At 39.4% G+C, this 19,282-nt stretch overlaps 3 protein-coding genes across 4 annotated transcripts; 1 reads left to right on the top strand and 2 right to left on the bottom strand.

Moving 5' to 3' along the window:
* Window positions 1-300: 300 nt before the first annotated feature.
* Window positions 301-4,668, bottom strand: LOC112169884 (trichohyalin). The gene is made up of 2 exons (XM_024306973.2): window positions 2,569-4,668; window positions 301-585 (listed from the first exon to the last, which is right to left on the bottom strand). Exon 1 carries the CDS (start codon window positions 4,440-4,442, stop codon window positions 2,583-2,585), a length of 1,860 nt encoding a protein of 619 aa, XP_024162741.1. The 5' UTR covers window positions 4,443-4,668; the 3' UTR covers window positions 301-585; window positions 2,569-2,582.
* A 7,517-nt stretch (window positions 4,669-12,185) lies between these two features.
* On the top strand, window positions 12,186-13,594 carry LOC112172190. Its single transcript, XM_024309434.2, has one exon. The coding sequence runs from the start codon at window positions 12,321-12,323 to the stop codon at window positions 13,437-13,439; it is 1,119 nt and encodes a 372-aa protein (XP_024165202.1). The 5' UTR covers window positions 12,186-12,320; the 3' UTR covers window positions 13,440-13,594.
* On the bottom strand, window positions 13,536-15,118 carry LOC112172191 (NADH dehydrogenase [ubiquinone] iron-sulfur protein 4, mitochondrial). Of its 2 annotated transcripts, none has more exons than XM_024309436.2 (5): window positions 14,851-15,118; window positions 14,497-14,549; window positions 14,170-14,299; window positions 13,943-13,972; window positions 13,536-13,798 (listed from the first exon to the last, which is right to left on the bottom strand). In XM_024309436.2, exons 1-5 carry the CDS (start codon window positions 15,004-15,006, stop codon window positions 13,739-13,741), a joined length of 429 nt encoding a protein of 142 aa, XP_024165204.1. In that variant the 5' UTR covers window positions 15,007-15,118; the 3' UTR covers window positions 13,536-13,738. The 2 variants fall into 2 exon arrangements, with proteins under 2 accessions (XP_024165204.1, XP_024165203.1); XM_024309435.2 differs by lacking the exon at window positions 14,497-14,549 and adding an exon at window positions 14,586-14,674 and having other exon boundaries at window positions 14,851-15,098.
* Window positions 15,119-19,282: the final 4,164 nt, after the last annotated feature.

Below are 19,282 nucleotides of genomic sequence, written 5' to 3'. Positions count from 1 at the left end.
TACTTGAGAATGGAAAAATTTAGATGAAAAATTAAGAACATGCAAGTTTAGCCAATATTTTTGTAGAAAACTAGAAATCATAATCGAAAGAATTTATATATATATATATATATATATATATATTTTTTTTTTTTTCACTTGTTAGTTGATGTCCAAAACGGGCACCAGTGGAAAAGCTTTGGCAAGGTTTCAGCTGATGTACAAAATGGGGAGTCTGGCAAGGTGGACATACAATGTGAAATACATCAATAACTCCATCTACAATGGAATGGCCTAGAAGCCAACACGAATGCAGATTAATGAAAGGTAGCGGAGGATCATCATCTTTCATTCTTTTGTTCATTTAGCTCAAAACTCGAATTGATTAGGTCCATCGTAAAAATATCTGAATACTGATTAGGTCCATCATAAAACAGAAAGATGTATGTTTTCCACTGCATTTACAAGTCCTCAACTATAAACACTGCATTACCACAACAATTTTAGTTGGCATTTATGTCACTTCCCCTGTAGGCCTGTATTGGATCACTCTCCTAGCGCCAGCCGATTTCAGTGAATTTGCATTCGAAGACGCTCTAGTTGAACCTGCAAAGCAAAAGTTGAAAAGCAAAACTTTATTGATGCCAAGAACAGGATAGAATTTTCCAATCTTACAAATGCTGATGCACATTCTACTTGATGCAGAGCATACAATCTTCTTCTTTAGTTGTTACTATGTTAAGTTGATTTTGGTAGCTCATTTGACATTTTGAAAGTAGATAAAGCCTTGTGAATCAAGGACAACTCAAGTGATTACAACACCATAGCCCTTCAAGGGGAGACATTAAAGGTCTAGAGCCTTAGTTCTATCTAATCTCTTGCATTGAATATGTTTGAATTGGCACTTCTCTGTGTCAAAAGAAATGTCCTTCATATGACATAATTTTCACACTATTTAATGTATGTGAGCCATATAATTAGTAATGCTCCGATGTTTCATCTGACAGATACGGTCATGGCAAGTATTAATATTTTGAATTCCTCCAATCCCACAGGTCATTTCCGTACATTACTTAATAGCTGCACTCCTTCCAGAGAAATGCTGGCCTTCAGATATAGAGCAAATGACCGCTAAACGGCTCATGCTCTTCAACTAAACTGTACTGAGACATGAAAAACTCTACCTACCACCAGATTCCTTCATCTATCAATTAAGGAGCCATCCACCCTACATTCGACAACTTGCCTTTTCTATTTGTCAAAAGTGCGTGACAATAATTAAACCTACTAAATGCAAGCTTAATCTTTTCTATTTATAAATTCCTAATCAGCTATAGCAGCTGACTTGCAACTAACTTGGCTTATTTCTGACTTCCAGTCCCAACATCATACACCTTCACAAAAAAACACAACCCAGCCTAGGTTTGTAACTAATCTTTAATGCTAATGTAGACAATAACATCCATGACCAACTTATTTACATACACTCCATTCGGCATTTCGCATCAACATCTCCAACCTGCTTACTTGATGTTATTCTAGGTATTGTCAGATCTAGGAAAATTTGTAAAGTCCTTCTTGGCTAGTTAGGTGCTATGTTTTGTGTTGGCTTTTGCCTCCATTGTAAAAAATAAAAAAAATATTAAAAAAACGTTTCCAACCTGCAATTACCTCGCCTCATCCAAGGTAAATATATTGGAAAGGGGAAAGAAGAAATTAAATCAAGATATAATGTGACAATAAACCATCAACTTTTTTGGATACTGCACTGATAATTCCACTTCTGGCAAGTTACAAGTGTACCTAGCTAAACCTCAGACTCCTTCCTAATCTTCACAGAGTCCAAAACTTCCCACTAACATTTGTATATACCTTTTTTGCCAGTTAAACTTACATTCAATCCTCTAATTCCCATTAAATGATAAATGAAATCAATGCTATGCATCAATATCATTCCACAAAATCATGTACACACAAACTGTAGTATCTTTTAACTTGAGATGCTTTCAACACTAATTCATACCCTACTTAGTCAATTGATAAGATATGGATTAACATCCCATTCCTCCCAAACTGATTATCATTTATAGGAGCTTAAATGTGCAAAATGACCACTTGAGATCAAGATGGCCACTATACCAACCAGAAAAGCAGGTTTTGGGAACAACATGATACATAAAAATAAAGTTTTACAAGAAACACTGTCACCCAACTATTAATTACACAAGCTAATTATAACTTAAGAATGCCACTGCCGTTTGAAGTCAAACCTTATATTACCTTCTATCTGGGAAATCACCACTCAGACCATAAATATCTATCATTCCTACTACTAAGCAGATACCGAATACAAAAACTAACATTTTGTTTCAAAATGCACTAAATAGAGTTTGAGAGCTTTCCAAATTGATATGAGTAAAACAGCATCACAGTTCACAGTCCTTAGTATATATTTATAAGAATTGTTACTTAATTGCACAAAATCTATATCATCTATCCAAAGCTTTTTGACATCCATAGCTAAACAGTAAACACACTAATAAAGAAACAAAATCAAAGGAATTGTTTAAACAAGGAGTGAACTCTCACCAGAAATAGAATGCTCAGTTTTGAACTCCAGCAACATTGCCATCAGAAACCTCTCCCTTCTTCACCCAAGCCAGGACAGCCCACTGCCTCTGCTTCTCTTTCTTGTAACCCCAAGTTTTTCCATTACCATGGTAATCAGACCTACTTGGCCTCCTCAACCGTTCATCCCCTCCTTCACTCTCAGCCTTCACTGATGAGTCCATAACTTTCAGCCCGGTCTCATCCTTCCCACCCACATTCTTGCCCTTCGGCCTCCACAATCTATCTTCCCCTCCTTCAGTCTCACCATGCTTCGATAAATCCCTAACTTTTGGCTCACTCTCCTCCTTGCTATTTGGCCCCCTCAGCCTATCCCCTCTTTCAGTCTCACCATGCTTCGATAAATCCCTAACTTTTGGCTCACTCTCCTCCTTGTTATTTGGCCCCCTCAGCCTATCCCCTCTTTCAGTCTCACCATGCTTCGATAAATCCCTAACTTTTGGCTCACTCTCCTCCTTGCTATTTGGCCCCCTCAGCCTATCCCCTCTTTCAGTCTCACCATGCTTCGATAAATCCCTAACTTTTGGCTCACACTCCTCCTTGTTATTTGGCCCCCTCAGCCTATCCCCTCGTTCAGTCTCACCATGCTTCGATAAATCCCTAACTTTTGGCTCACTCTCCGCCTTGTTATTTGGCCCCCTCCGCCTATCCCCTCTTTCAGTCTCACCATGCTTCGATAAATCCCTAACTTTTGGCTCACTCTCCTGCTTGTTATTTGGCCCCCTCAGCCTATCCCCTCTTTCAGTCTCACCATGCTTTGATAAATCCCTAACTTTTGGCTCACTCTCCTCCTTAGCCCCCCTCAGCCCATCACTCCCTCTTTCAGTCTCACCATTCATCGAAAAGTCCCTAACTTTCGGCTCAATCTCCTCCCTGGCACCCACATTCCTGCGATTTGGCCTCCTCCGCCTATCATTCCCTCTTTCTGTCTCACCATTCATCCCCAAGTCCCTACCTTTCGGCTCAATCTCTTCCTTGGCTCCCACATTCCTGCTATTTGACCTCCTCCGCCTATCATTCCTTCTTTCAGTCTCACCATCCATCCTTAAGTCCCTAACTTTCGGCTCAATCTCGTCTTTCGCACCCACATTCCTGCTATTTGGCCTCCTCAACCTATCATCCCCCATTTCAGTCTCACCATTTATCAATAAATTCCTAGCTTTTGGTTCAATCTCCTCCCCATTCTTGCTCTTTTCCCTAAACTCAACACCACCAGCTCTTCTCCTTTCTCGTCCATTCCTTCTGAAACCATTATTTGCCTTCTCGCTACTCTCTTGAACCACCAGAACTACTACACCTTCCTTCTCACTCCTCACCTCCTCGTTCTCTGCCCTAATATTCTTCTTCCACCGTTTATTCTTCTTCTTCTTCTTCCTCTTCTCCTCCTCCTCCGGCGGCTTCTCGCTCTTCCCCTCCATCTCCCCACCCTCGCACACCGAAACACTCCGATCAACCGGCCGAAACTCTCTCCGATCAACCGGCCGAAACTCCCTCCGATCAACCGGCCGAAACTTCCGCAATTTCGCCTCTTCTTCCTCCTTGTGCGCTCGATCCTTCTCCGCCTGCTCTCGCTCCTTCTCTCTCAGGTACCGCTCTTTGAGCTGGAGGAGAGTGACGTAGTTCCCCTTTCGCTCTCGCTCCTCCTTTTCCTTCTGCGCTCGATCCTTCTCCGCTTGTTCTCGTTCTCGCTCCTCCTTCTCCTTCTGCGCTCGCTCCTCCTCCTCCTTCCGTTCTTCTTCCTCCTCCTTCTCCTTTCGCTCCCGCTCCTTCTCTTTCAGGTACCGCTCCTTCAGCTGGAGCAGAGTGACGTAGTTCGCCGGCAGAGGAGGCTCCATTATCGCTCCACCGTCCGAAACCAATAACAAAAATCAAGGCCTGCGACTACTTCTCAGTAATTTCTGTGAATGAGAAATGAACAAGTAGAGAGATCGAATCGAAATTTTGACCGACCTAATTTCGCATTGGATTCCTCGTCATCGCCTTCCAGGTGAAGTAAGCGATCAGCGACGAAGAAAACACTGTGAACTAGTCTACCAGAGTAATGATGACGACACACTTTCATGAGCTATTGACGACGTTTATGGTGGAGGCGGGCAGAAGAACTAGGCCTAGATGACAATGGGCCTCAATATTTCCTTTTCCTAGCTACTAGCTAGGCCACTACAAAGCCAGGCCCAGTTAACCCTAGAAGATTACCGCAAACTGCTTACGATTCTTGATATATTCAATGAGAAATGCTTTGGACCTCAACTTGTTTAACAAACTATTAACTAGTCTACGAATGGTGAGGATGCGTTTGAACTCATATTTGGTATATATCTAACACTACTCTTTAACAATACTTTTTGAGTGAATATTCAGTTGAAAATTAATCAAGATCGTTTATAAGTTATAACGAATTGAATGTTTGGCGATATTACCAACCCAGTTCAGAAAAAAAAAAATTAAATTAAATTAAACAAGGAATAATTAGCCGGTATAAAAAAAAAATTCTGGTCAATAATACTCTAAAAATTTTCAGACACTAAGAATTAAATAAGGAAAAACACAGAGAAATTCTTCTAAAAAAAAAAAAACTAATAGAAATGTAGAAGGAAACATTTTAGAATTTTTTTTTTAAAGAAACGAAAGGTATAAATTTGGCAAAACAAGGAAAGAAAATAAGTTTGTAAATGCATAAGGAAATGAGAAGAAAATGGGGGGAAAAAAAACAAAGCAAGAATGAAGGAAGAAAATATTGTAACCAAAGAAGAAAGGAAGAAAAAAATGAGGAAAAACAAACTTGTTTGAGTTGTTTCTAAGGGGACCCAAACCTTAGAAAAGTGTAGAGAGACACAATAGGTTTATCAACTAAACCACAGATGATTTCATTAGAAGAAAGCACTTATATACTATATCAAAGATTAATTTTAGGTTGGACCTACTGTACTATGTAGATCCGCCACTGATTGTTAGTGTTTAGTTATGTGAGTTCTATAAATTTTGTATTTTATTTATAATTGGTTGATAATAAGATTATGATTCGCATATACCAAATGATATCAAGTGACACTATAATTCACAAAAATCAAGGGTTCCCACCTTAGTGCATTTTTTTTTCAATATAATTGGGTTAAATTGGAAAAAATTGGAGTCTAAATGAAAGAAACCCATTAGAGCAAGTATGACGGGCCTTATTTTACCATGGCTCAAGTTAAGTCTTGACCCATAAATAAAAAACAACTTCAAATGTGCCAAATTCAGTCTGGTCTTTATTTGACTTGGTACACGGGTTAAGACAGTAAATGAACTCAACTCGGGACCCAATTCTCAACTTGACCCGCAACAAAATAGAGCTGACATCAGCTAGGACCTGTAATTTTGTGCGAGTGAAAAATCAAATTTCACAAAATTCTAAACCAACTAGCCAAGTTGTTATTTTAGTTAGTTACCTTATATATATTAGATGATAAAACTAATTATTTAAAGAAGAAGAAGAAGAAGAAGAAGGAAAAAAAAAAAAAAAACATCTTTTACCAAAGTTAAGTTTTAGTGCTCGTTTCAAAAATCTTCTTGGTTTACACACACACACGGCAAAATAATGAAAAAAAAAATGTAGTATTATTTTACTCAAAACTAATATCACTTAGAACATTTTCTAAAATTCATCATTAATATTTATTTACGTTATATATTTTACATTTATAATAAATAATTAATAAACTATATAGATAATAGCCGTCAGATTGAATAGTATTCGGCTAATCTGATCCTTCAAAGTTGTCAGTAGTTTTTTTTCTTCTTTAAAAAAAAAAAAAAAAAATTCACGATGATTGTGTGACAATAAAAATTTCAATTGCTCATAATTTGTTTAAATTTATATTTTGTCAATTTTTTTTGATGAAAAGATGTCAGCCCATTATATATATTCAGCAAGCAGTACAAAAACGAGACACCCCTATGGGGTCCCTTAGGGAACCCTAAACACCTATTTTATGACAATAACAAGCCCCAGGCCGCCCCGAGTACACCCACCTTTTAAGGAAAATAACGCACCTTTATTTCAAACAAAAATCAACATCCTCCGAAGCAAATAGCAAAATGAATCCTCAGAGAATGTGATCTTTGCGACCTAACAATAATTTAAACAGTACCTTGGGCACCCAATCCATCCAACCCCCCGTCAACGGGCCGGGCCGGGCCATTCATAGCGGGCTTGGGCCGGGCCTTGCTATATTTTTAAATAATTGAGGGCCGGGCTTTATTAAAAATCAAAGGATCCAAGCCTGTCCATATAAAGCGGGCCTTGCGGGCTTTATTTATAAATAAATATTTAAAGACACAAGTATTTTTTTTTTTTAATCAAGCTTTGGAAATTCAATGGATAATGATCAAATACAACCAAAGATAACAATCTATATAACTATATTGTACCCAAAAAAATCTATATTTATATATAGATACTAATTTGTTGATAAATAAATTTTTAAAGACACTAATTTTTTATAAATCTATATTTATACATCATACACTCCAAAGAGCTACATATAGCAATTCAAAGAAAATGAGAAACCGACCGTTGGATGAGTTTATTACAATAAATTATGAGTGTGGTAAAAAATTTAGCCAATTTCACCATATTTTTGAATCCGATCGGATTGGTCAACCGTAGTCACTTATATGTTTTATTGGTTGACCGATGGCCTGGCAACCACGAAACGTGCTTATTTTTTCACATCACGTTTATATATATTCCATCGATGGATGTGCGTGGACATAAGATAAAAAAAATTAATTTTAATTACAAACACATTGGAATATACTAATTTTATTCCTAAAGTTATATGACTTATACATTGCATTTAAATTGTTTAAGTTCATTCTAAAGCAACCATGAAGTGGAAAATGAATTCGGAGAAACCAACCGCTTGATGGAGAGATTGTAATGTTTTATGGTGGTTGTAGAAAATCCAGCCAATTTGGTTCACGTTTCGAATTCGATCAACTAGGTCAAACGTAGTTACTCTTATCAACCTATATTTATATATCATACACTCCAAAGAGCAACCCCTATCAATTCAAAGAAAATGGAAAAACCGACCGTTGGATGAGTTTATTACAATAAATTATGAGTGTGGTAAAAAATTTAGCCAATTTCACCATATTTTCGAATCCGATCGGTTTGGTCAACCGTAGTCACTTATATGTTTTATTGGTTGACCGATGCTGTGACAACCGCGAAACATGCTTATTTTTTCACATCACGTTTGTATATATTCCATCAATGGATGTGCGTGGACATAAGATAAAAAAAATTAATTTCACATTGGTCTATACCAATTTTATTCCTAAAGTTGTATGACTTATACATTGCATTTAAATTGTTTAGGTTCATTCTAAAGCAAACCATGAAGTAGAAAATGAATTCGGAGAAACCAACCGCTCGATGGAGAGATTGTAATGTTTTATGGTGATTGTAGAAAATCCAACCAATTTGGTTATCGTTTCGAATTCGATCAACTAGATCAAACGTAGTTACTCATATAAATCTATATTTATATATCATACACTCCAAAGAGCAACCCCTATCAATTCAAAGAAAATGGAAAAACCGACCGTTGGATGAGTTTATTACAATAAATTATGAGTGTGGTAAAAAATTTAGCCAATTTCACCATATTTTCGAATCCGATCGGATTGGTCAACCGTAGTCACTTATATGTTTTATTGGTTGACCGATGCCGTGACAACTGCGAAACGTGCTTATTTTTTCACATCACGTTTGTATATATTCCATCGATGGAAGTGCGTGGATATAAGATAAAAAAAATTAATTTTAATTACAAACACATTGGTCTATACCAATTTTATTCCTATAGTTGTATGACTTATACATTGCATTTAAATTGTTTAGGTTCATTCTAAAGCAACCATGAAGTAGAAAATGAATTCGGAGAAACCAACTGCTCGATGGAGAGATTGTAATGTTTTATGGTGGTTGTAGAAAATTCAGCCAATTTGGTTCTCGTTTCGAATTCGATCAACTAGGTCAAACGTAGTTACTCTTATAAACCTATATTTATATATCATACACTCCAAAGAGCAACCCCTATCAATTCAAAGAAAATGGAAAAACCGACCGTTGGATGAGTTTATTACAATAAATTATGAGTGTAGTAAAAAATTTAGCCAATTTCACCATATTTTCGAATCCGATCGGATTGGTCAACCGATATGTAGAATATATATATGCACATATTTTATATAGAAGTATAATAGTATAAGAACTTCCACACACACACACACATATATAAACACAAACACACACAAATATATATATAAACACACACACACACACACACACACACACATATATATATATATATATATATCTATATATATATATAAACACACACACACACACACATGATATATTGATATATATATATATATATATATCTATATGACTATATATATATATCTATATAAACACACACACACACACATATAGATATATCTATATATATAACACACACACACACACACATATATATATTAATATATATATATATATATATATATAAACACACACACACACACACACATATATATATATATATAATATTTTGCGGGCTTTTATCGGCCGGGCCGGGTTTTTGCGGGCCTCCATCGGCCCACCAAGGCGGGCTTTTGCGGGTTTTTTGACGGGCCGGGTCGGGCCAAAAGCCCTGCGGGCCGGCGGGCCTCCATCGGCCCACTTGATCCGCGAGCTTTTTGATGAGGCCTACTCAGTAATGGGATAGTCCTAGCCTTGTGAAAACCTAATCCAATAAGGCCATAAATGAGGCCCACATACCACTTCAAGGCCCATGAGATCCAATCCATCAAACTTTCCAGCGGAGGAGAACGAGAAGCCGTCATGCCGCCTGACCAGACACCATCACCACTTCCATCTCCACCTCCATTGCTGCCACCGTTATCTTTGAAACTCTGATCCGGCATAGACCATACCGCATCCAGTGTCCACCAGCCACCCCGAGGAAGTGCTGACGAAAACTGACGCGACAACCTTCCTGACACAGCAACCCACGAACCAGAAAACTCCGGCCAAGAGAGGCCAACGCCCTTCCCACTACCACCCATGATGGCTAAAGCCGATCCAGACCCAAGCCAGCTGCCTTCAAAGACAGAAGGTCCACCCAGCCAAACCGAAGTCCACCAGCCTCCGCCATGAGCTTCTACCTTCCCATCACCTTGAGACACCGAAATTGCCCCAAAAATCACCAGCCACCATCAGAACTTACCAGTCTCCAGCCACAAAAACGTAGAGAAACTCTGCAAAGAAGAGGATATGACATAAGCCGACCTAGATTTACCACACATCGAAGAAGATGTTAGGACAGTACACCATCGAGGCAGGGCCGGTCTTGAGGTTTTTGATGCCCCGGGTAAAAAAAAATTTGGTGCCTAACTACCCATATATATATATATATTCATATGTAAAACAGTACAACTTTAAACGATAAACATTCGAGCACAGAACAATAAAACTAGGATTGCGATGTAGCAATTGTAAAGACGTATGCATCAACATATCAACTTGCAACTTCTGACTTCCAATTAATGCATCTAAAGATGCTATGTTTGTAGAGAAAGAGAGCAAAAAAAAAAAAAAATTCCATTGTAGGGGAAAAAAAAAGTCGATCTTCTAGTGTTCAGTATAGATTGAACCTGTAATTAACTGATTAAGGATGTTGAAAGCTGCAAATTGAACATCAGCGATGACAGTATAGTCGAGATTTTGATATTACAGGCATAAAAATTTATAATAGTTGTTAGAATAATCAACAAATACCACAAAATGCCAGTAATAGAACTTATAATGTCCAAAATTTCAACGAATTTAAAAATTGAAGAACACCCACCATAAAAAATAAAAAAATTTAAAGAACACCCAATTTAACTATACCTATTTTGATCGATCTCTATTGCAGCCTGAATCGATGGAATGCCAAAAATTGTGTCTGATCACCGTAGAAGAAGAGAAAAATATAGGAGAGAAAGATTGAGAGGAAGTGACAGATGATGAAAATAAATTGCTTGATTGAATAACCATTGAAACCCCAATATTTCAAGAGAAATTTGTTTGTTTTTAAAGTTTTAGAGAGAGTTAAGAGACTCTTGAAATTCGTCTGCTATAATTGTGTGTACAATTCTCAAAGTGAGGAGAAGAGAAAACCATTTCGAAGTGAGGAGAGGAGAAGAGAAGACACTGTGTTTGGGAACAAAGCAATTTTTTTTTTTTTGTTTACCGTCGACATATACTATATATATATATTTTTTTTTATATATATAACCTTATTTAAAAAAAAAATTTGTGCCCCCCTCTCACTTGGGCCCTGGGCCGTCGCCAAGCCCGCCCTTGGGCAAGGCCGGCCCTGCATCGAGGACAGTGAATGGTGCAGAGGCACTGACAACCTCCCAACCCTAGCAGAGCGCTGCTAGGCATAATACAAGAAATCAATTATATTTTGTCAATGATTTCTTCCTTTTTTTTAACCTAAATATTAATATTACTTGGTAGATTTTCTGAAATCTTCATCATTATTATTTATATACATTATATACTTCTCATTTATAATAAACAAATAAATTAAAAGTGATTGAACAATATCATGATATGTGATAGATAAAAACAAATAATTTATTCTACCCCAGACCCAACTAAGTAGACTTGCTCCTAGGGACTCACTGAAGAAGTAGACTTGATCCTATGGACTTTGGTCCATGGACGTGAAACCAAAAGTTCGTTGCCAAAAAAGGTGTCACTGTAGAAGAGAAGTCCGCCTCCTGGTTCAGTGAACCCTCCCATGGGCCAGTCCAAGCTTGACACCCGTTGTTTCCCTTCACACCTCCCACGCAACCCCCTTCCTCTCTGTGACTTGGCAACAACCCAAAGCACCGCAACGGCGCGCTAATTAGGAGGACCAAAAGCGACGCTTTCCCCTGGCCCAGTCACAAACTCCACGTTTTAGACACCCACACCCTCACAGCCACGGGCCACGTGTACCCCGCTCCGTCCCTCTGCCTGTCAGCTTAGAATTTAAGCTCCCGAGGCCTCACACTCCAATCAGATTCTCCCTCATCCTTTGCATGCAATGAGAGCCACCGCAACGACACGTCGAACGGCGCCAAATACGACCGACCAGAGTACAGGGGCAATCACGTAAATTGCGGGTAAAAAAACAAAAAGGGCCAAACCAATCGTGATAGGTGTATCCACGCATGGCGGCCTTATTCACACGCGTTGTAATGAGAGGCCCTTCAGAACAATGAGAGGCATGCAAAGCCAGGCGTTTGATTGGGTGTGAAGGACTTATGCCCTTGGACTGTAAACGGTAAAAAAAGGAGGGCCCACTAGTACAGTAACTACAGAGATAAAATCCCACACGGAGTTACTGCTAGTCCCACAAACACGTACCCACGCGACAAGTCCAAGTGTCACTCTCTCCTTCCTCTCTGCTTCATGGTGCCCTTCTCCGATTGGTCAGCTCCCTCTCTTAAAAGAACAGTTTCATCCCTCTCACCAAAACACTTACCATCCGCCCCATTCCTCCCATCCCTCACAGCTCTGCCTTCTACATTTCTCTCTAAAGCTCTGCCACTGCCAAACTTGAGCTTGTGGCGGTGGGCTTAGTGTCTAGGAGAAAGAGAAAGTCGAAAACTTCGCAACCATGATCAAGACTTTGAATCCTTACAACTCCACCAACACAGCAAAAACGGCTGAGATTATGTCCAGGTACAGGCCCATAGCACCAAGGCCTGAGACTAGTGCAACCACCACTACAGGTGAGAGCCCTGCCCTGTCTCAGAAGATCAGGGACTCCCCTTACCTTCGAAGCCTCTGGCCTCAATTGCAGGCAAGACCAACAAGAACCAGGAAGAGGGGTCGAGCTGCAATTTCGCCACCAACCCTCAAAAGGCAAAGACCAAACCATGGATTTGGGCTCTCTCCTCCTTGCCATGTAACATCCCCTGCCAAAAATTTAACCTTGGATGGTTTTCCTCATCCTCTTTCACAGCTTCCATTACCAAACCAGCTTGGATCAGCCAGCACCAGCCTTGAAAACACCAGTCTGGTGACTCTGCCTCTTCTATCATACCCTTCTTCGGTTCCCATTGTCCCAAACCAAGCAGTGGTGCCAGCTGAACTCAATTTAATGAAACCTTCTGGAGGAGAAGACCTGCTCATAGATTTGAACTCTGTAGCTGAAATTCCCGAGGAGAAAGACCTGCTGAAGCAACTACAAGGAACCCCATCCCTTACTACTACTACTCCTACCACCCCCAGTGTCATAGCACCTCAGCCAATTCGACCCGTGGGCTCGAGCATAAGCGTTGGCTGCATCAGCACAGACCCAAGGTTAGCCCCAGCTGTGCAAGCTCCTAAGAAGCCAGAAGATGTGGAGAAAGAGGTGGAGTCCGAGGCACTGCCAGCCATCATTTCGGATTCACACAACAAGGTGAGGATGGCAAATGCAGCTTACAAGGAGATGGTGGGTCAGCCAGAGTGTTCCTGGCTCGATTCAATGGTGGCCAGCTCGTGCAAAAGGATCAGTGGGGAGGTTACACTTCAGCTTTCTGATACAAGGGTGCCAACTCTATCAAATGGGTTTTCATGCTGGGTGACGATAGAGTGGGGCAATGAGATGGACAAGCATGCTGTCAATGCTTTCTGTGATGTGATCAAACTGGCCTGCGAGTCCAAGGACTACCTCTTCACTTGGAGGTTCCACACCCACAGCAGAGAGGCTTCTCAGTCCAGTTCTAATGAAATTGCTACTTGTAACTAAATGTAGTGTAGGCTGTGTATCATAGTAGAAGATGCACATTATATATCTACTATATATTAGTCAAATATTAAGAGGAAATATATATAGTAATCAGGCTTTTGATGTAAAATCTAGAGGAGGGTTTGGATGTGTATTATTGCACTTCTTGGTAGAAACTTGTTCATTACATATTATTTTCAGATAAGCATAGCCAAGAACACAAGTAAGAAACAATTCAGTCTAGGAAAACTAGATTGGAGAAGAAATTAAGCTCAGGCACTCACAGGCCTCGGAGATTTGGGATCTCTAAAGTGCACAATTCACTCCTCCTCGCTCTTCGGTAGCCCCTTCCACTTGAAGTTATCTGCATAACTCTTGACCTACACATGGTCAGAAGATTTGAAGTTAATACAGAAGCAGCTTGTAAAACAAATCACAAATCATAACTCGCCAACAGAAGGTTAAGAGGAAATCCACATTTTCATCTTCAAATGTACAAGTTGTGAACAAGAAAAATTTCATACCCTTAGAAGTGGTGTGTGACGCTTCCTGACCTGCACGTGGGTTAAAATCGAATCCTTAGCAATGTATTCCACAATAACTATTCAAACCCCAACAAAGATTTTAGATTGATGTAAAAGTCTGTTACACATCATCTCACAACAAAACAGGAACGAACTTTCTTAGGATACAAAATTCGGGTTAAGTCTATATAGCCACAAAAAAGATTAATACTCGAGTAGGCACGCACCGTATAATCCCAACCATGTTTCTCAGCAAATTCCCTTGCAGCTTCTTCACTTTCGAAAGTCAGCGCTGCCTCACCCACATTGGCATAGGGATCACCTGTGGATGTCCAACCCATCAATGGATTTTCCCACCTATCAAAATGTCAAAAATGAACAGTACTAATTAGCATGCTTTTTAACAGTAACGAAATTGCAGATTAGCAAATGCAGCTTATGAAATTTGAATTACGAAAGGTACTCGAACACTAACAGAGCAGAACTAATTGTATTGTAGCAAATGACTAATTGAGGATAGAACAATTTGAGGCTAGTGTCCATGACCTACATACACAATTGATGAAGTAAAATCTACGGAAGAACCTGATCCATCATCGAAATTTTCCTGCAAAAGATGTGTAAGAATAAAAAGCACACGTACTTCTGCGTAGAAAGGAAATTAATTTTCCATTTCCCAACTTTCCCAGAACCTTGCTGTGATGCTGTTCGAGCAGGAGAATAAATTACGACCTGGGCATGCCCAAATTCAAATACTTAAAATTAAATTACTCTACAAACGAAAAATAAAATAAAATTATATATATATATATATATATATATATATATATATATATTCTTCACCTACAACAACCTATTCATATCCCTCAAGAAAATAAATAAGCGATCGAAAAATCAAAAGAGCGTACCCTTCTTTTGAGATGCTGTTCGGGGATTCCAGATATGATTCCGACGTCGGGGATCCTGGTCTCCACCAGGGCCTGAGATTCCGACGACAACCATCTGGTCCGGGAGAGAATAGGTGATCGGGCTTTGGTGAATCCATGTCGTAGAGAGCTTGCCATTTTTGCTCAGGGCAGGGCAGGCAACCACAACTATTTTTGTGAAACGACTCCTTTGTCCTAATCGTGCTTCATATTTCAAAATAAAAAATTTTAAAAATCGTGCTTCACTACGACACTCGTTACGCACCAGAAGGTTCTCTAAAAAAAAAAAAAAAGTTACGCACCAGAAGGTTCGGAGAGTTGGTCCTCTACTCCAATAATCGACCTTTTGCGCCATAAAGATGACACGTACTCCCTGATAAACCATAAATGACGCCAGTCCGGTTGGTCCCGTATTCGTTAAATTTTCCGTAGCTTGTAATTCAAAAGTATTTATGTAAGTTTTTTCCGTATTCTACACATATTATTAAATAAAAATTAATATAGTAATATTTTATAATAATTAATTAATTGTTAAATAAAAAGTACATTATGTGCATTCGTCAAAGAAATTGATGAAAGAATGAATAAAGGAATTGCAATTACATCACAATCAACATTTACTATCATTATTGTAATTAATGTTAATCGATGTTTTTATTGTAATTCTATCTCTATACAAAGGGACTATAAAATGAAATAAGTATATCAATTCTGATTTTCAATTTACTTTTACACGTTATTACACTCAAAGCTAATAGTTAAGAAAAAACCCCTAGATTTTTTTTTTCTTTCTTCTTCCCATCGAAACCAAAAAAAAAAAAAAACCCAAAATCTGAATTCCTTCTCTGGACACCCAAGCTTCCCCTTTGGACACCCACGCTTCCCGACGAAGCTATCGTCATTGGATTTCCCGTCTTGGGCGCTCGGACCAGAGGCTCGATTGCTCCAGACGAAGCTATCAGTTCCTTTTCTCGTCATTCCGTACTCTTAGAGCTGGAGATCGGAGGAAGAATCAACGGCAGGCCATCTTCATCATCGATCAACCCGGCCTCAGAACCCAAACCCAGATCTTTCTTCGTCGCAGTACCCATCTAGGTCCTTCCCCAGACAGATTCGCACACTATCATCCTCCGCCTAGTCCGACAGACCGGCGTCTCCAGTTCTTCTCCCTCTCCAGTTCAACTTCCTCCACCGCGTCCCTCGTCCGGCCAACATCCAGCCCAACCTCACTGCAGACACCAGAAATCGCCGCCTGAGCAGGCCAGATCCCGCGCCAGACACCAGCGATCGCCCACGACCTGAGTCAACCACCGATCTGCAAACCAGAAGGAAAGAGCAGAGAGAAAAGAAAGAAGAAGAAAGAAAAAAAAAATCAAAAAGAGCTGACCTGGCCCAAAGAAAAGAGCCGGCCCAATTCTAAAAAAAAAATGCAGCAGGCCTGCAGCCCAGAGAAAAAAAATAAAACAAAAAGAAGCAGGCCAAGAAAAAAAGAAAAAAAAAACAAAAAAGAAACAAAGGCCCCGTGGCCCACTGCTAAAAAGAAAGAGGAAGCGGCCCAGTTTTGCTCAAGCCCAAAAACATCGTTACGCACGCCTGCATCAACAAGCTCATGCGCTAGGATGGTTTTATTTTCTCGAAATCAAGTATGTTTTTTTATATATTTTGGCTGCCTTATTTATATTCTATTTTTCATTTATCTTATTATATGTGTTATATATATTCATGGAACCTAAAACATGAGCATTTTATGTTTACTACTTTTAAGCATGCCTTATATTTTATTGTTTATGTTTTTATCATGAAATTTTGAGCATGTTTTATTTTATTTACGTTTATATAATTATTCCTAAGTATGTTTTTATATTATGTTATTGTTTATAGTTTTACGCATGTTATATTATGTGTAGCATATATTTTGTTATATATTTGTGAAATTTGAGCAAGCCATGTAATTTATTTTTATATAAGTTTTGTTTAAATGTGCTATGGTTATTTTTAGAATGCAACATATATATTCCTTTTTGCCATGATAATGAAAATTCATGCGCATTATACACACACACTTAACGTGATAAAGCATTTTCACATAGCATCGGAAAAAAATGAGACCATTAAGAATCTTGGTCTTGAAATCTAATTCATATTTTTGGAAAATAATTCACGTGGATGTCTTTATGACTGCGTAATTTATATATTCCCTCTTGTTTATGTAGATGGCCAATCCAACTCGACCTGAATTTGACATTTTGGACTCAGAAGGATTTGAGTACCATCGTTGGGTTTCCGATGTAGAAACTGCTTTTGTAGCAAAAGACTACACTGTCACCATTACCGACTCCAAAGATGATGAATCATCTAATAAAGTGAAAGCAAATGTCTTAATGTTTCTGAGGCGACACATTGATCCTATCCTACGCTGGGAGTACATTAAGTTGAAGACACTCAAAGAACTGTGGGATTCCCTTAAGGTACGTTTTGGAAACATTCATGACACCTTGCTCCCAGAACTGACCATTCAGTGGAATGAAATCCGCTCGCTTGACTACAATAGGGTCAATGACTTCAACAAGGACATGTTGTACCTAAAGACACGTCTAAATTTCTGTAGAAAAGAACTCATAGAAGATGATATGATCCAGAAGACTCTTTCCACTTTTCTTACTTCAACACTTATACTAGCGAACCAGTATAGGCTGGAATATGACAACAAAAGAATCACAACATTCAATAAGTTGATCAGCTTACTGCAAGTGGTTGAGAGACATAATGTGGTTCTCTTGAACAACAACGCCAGGTCTACTGGGACAAAGAAAATTCCTGAGGCTAATTATGGAAAAATGAAAAGTGGAAATAACTCCAATGCAAAGGGGTTTAGACGTGCTGATTCCTACACCACGTGGAAAGGGGCGCGCGCGAGCAAGGGGGGGGGGGTTGCAAAAGGCACCTAAGAATCCTTCTGTCAAAAAGGAAAGAGTTGACAATGAACCATGCTATAGGTGTGGAGTCATTGGGCATTGGTACAAGAACTGCCAAGCAAGCAACAGAGTAGCAACCAATTACAAGAGGTATAGGGAGTCGAAATAACAAGAGGCTCACTATATGGAAAAAGGCCATGACCCAGACGTCAACCTCACAATTGCAGACTTCAATGGCAACAAGGAACTTACTCAGTCAATGGTTGCTCCAGATTTTGACTATCTCCCTCCCATTATGCCTCATTGACTATTTCAAAGGCACAACACTGGTTTTGCAAAGCCTGCTCTTCAGCAAAAACATGTTCAAGACCTTCCTATGGTAAAGCCACAAAACAAAACATTCCATTCTTACAAATGATACAAGGAGATATCTATGGATCTATCCATCTAGAATGCGGACAATTCAAGTACTTTATGGTTTTGGTGGATGCTTCGACACGCTGGTCACATGTCGCTTTATTGTCCACAAGAAATGATGCATTTGCAAAACTCCTAGCACAGATTATACGTTTAAGGGCTCACCACCCTGATCATTCTATCAAGTCTATAAGGCTTGATAACGCTGGAGAGTTTACATCAAAAGTATTTGATGATTATTGCATGTCTATGGGGATCGATGTAGAGCATCTTGTACCCGATGTGTACACACAAAATGGTCTTGCAGAAGCCACCATCAAAAGGCTACAGATGGTGGCTAGGGCATTGCTTATGCGCACCAACCTGCCTATATCTGCATGAGGTTATGCAATATTGCACGCAGCTTTACTTATTCATTTCAGACCCACCGCTAGCCAACCATTTTCTGCGTACCAGTTGGTAACTGGATATGAGCCTGACATTTCACACTTACGCATATTTGGTTGCGCAGTATATATGCCTATTGCGCCCCCACAGCGCACCAAAATGGGTCCCCAGAGACGATTAAGTATTTATGTTGGATACAAATCCCCAACAATTATCTGCTACTTAGAACCCTAGACAGGCGATCTCTTTATCGCTAGATTTGTGGATTGTCACTTTGATGAGACAGTCTTCCCGTCGTTAGGGGAAGATAGGAAAAAAGATTTTCCAAGGGAACGACAGGAATTGTCGTGGTTTGTCCCCACTCTGTCTTATTTTGATCCCCGCACTTCACAATGTGAAAGTGAAGTGAAAAGAATAATCGATCTTCAGAACGTAGTAGATTCGATGCCTGATGTGTTTACTGATATCGCTAAAGTGATGAGATCACATATACCAGCTGCAAACGTGCCTACAAGGTTAGAAGTTCCCAACAAAGGATACAGCGGCACAGATAGAGGCATTGCAACCACACTTAGTGGAGGTGTGGTTGAGGTCGTGGCTCCTCAAAGGAAGAGGGGAGGCCACTTGGTTCGATTGACACTCACCCAAGGAAGAAGAGGGTGAGTATGGCACAAACCGATCCATTAATCATCAAT

The sequence above is a fragment of the Rosa chinensis genome, chromosome 6 (assembly GCF_002994745.2).
Source record: "Rosa chinensis cultivar Old Blush chromosome 6, RchiOBHm-V2, whole genome shotgun sequence".
NCBI classification, from domain to species: domain Eukaryota; kingdom Viridiplantae; phylum Streptophyta; class Magnoliopsida; order Rosales; family Rosaceae; genus Rosa; species Rosa chinensis.
This window is presented reverse-complemented; position numbering and strand designations above follow the sequence as displayed.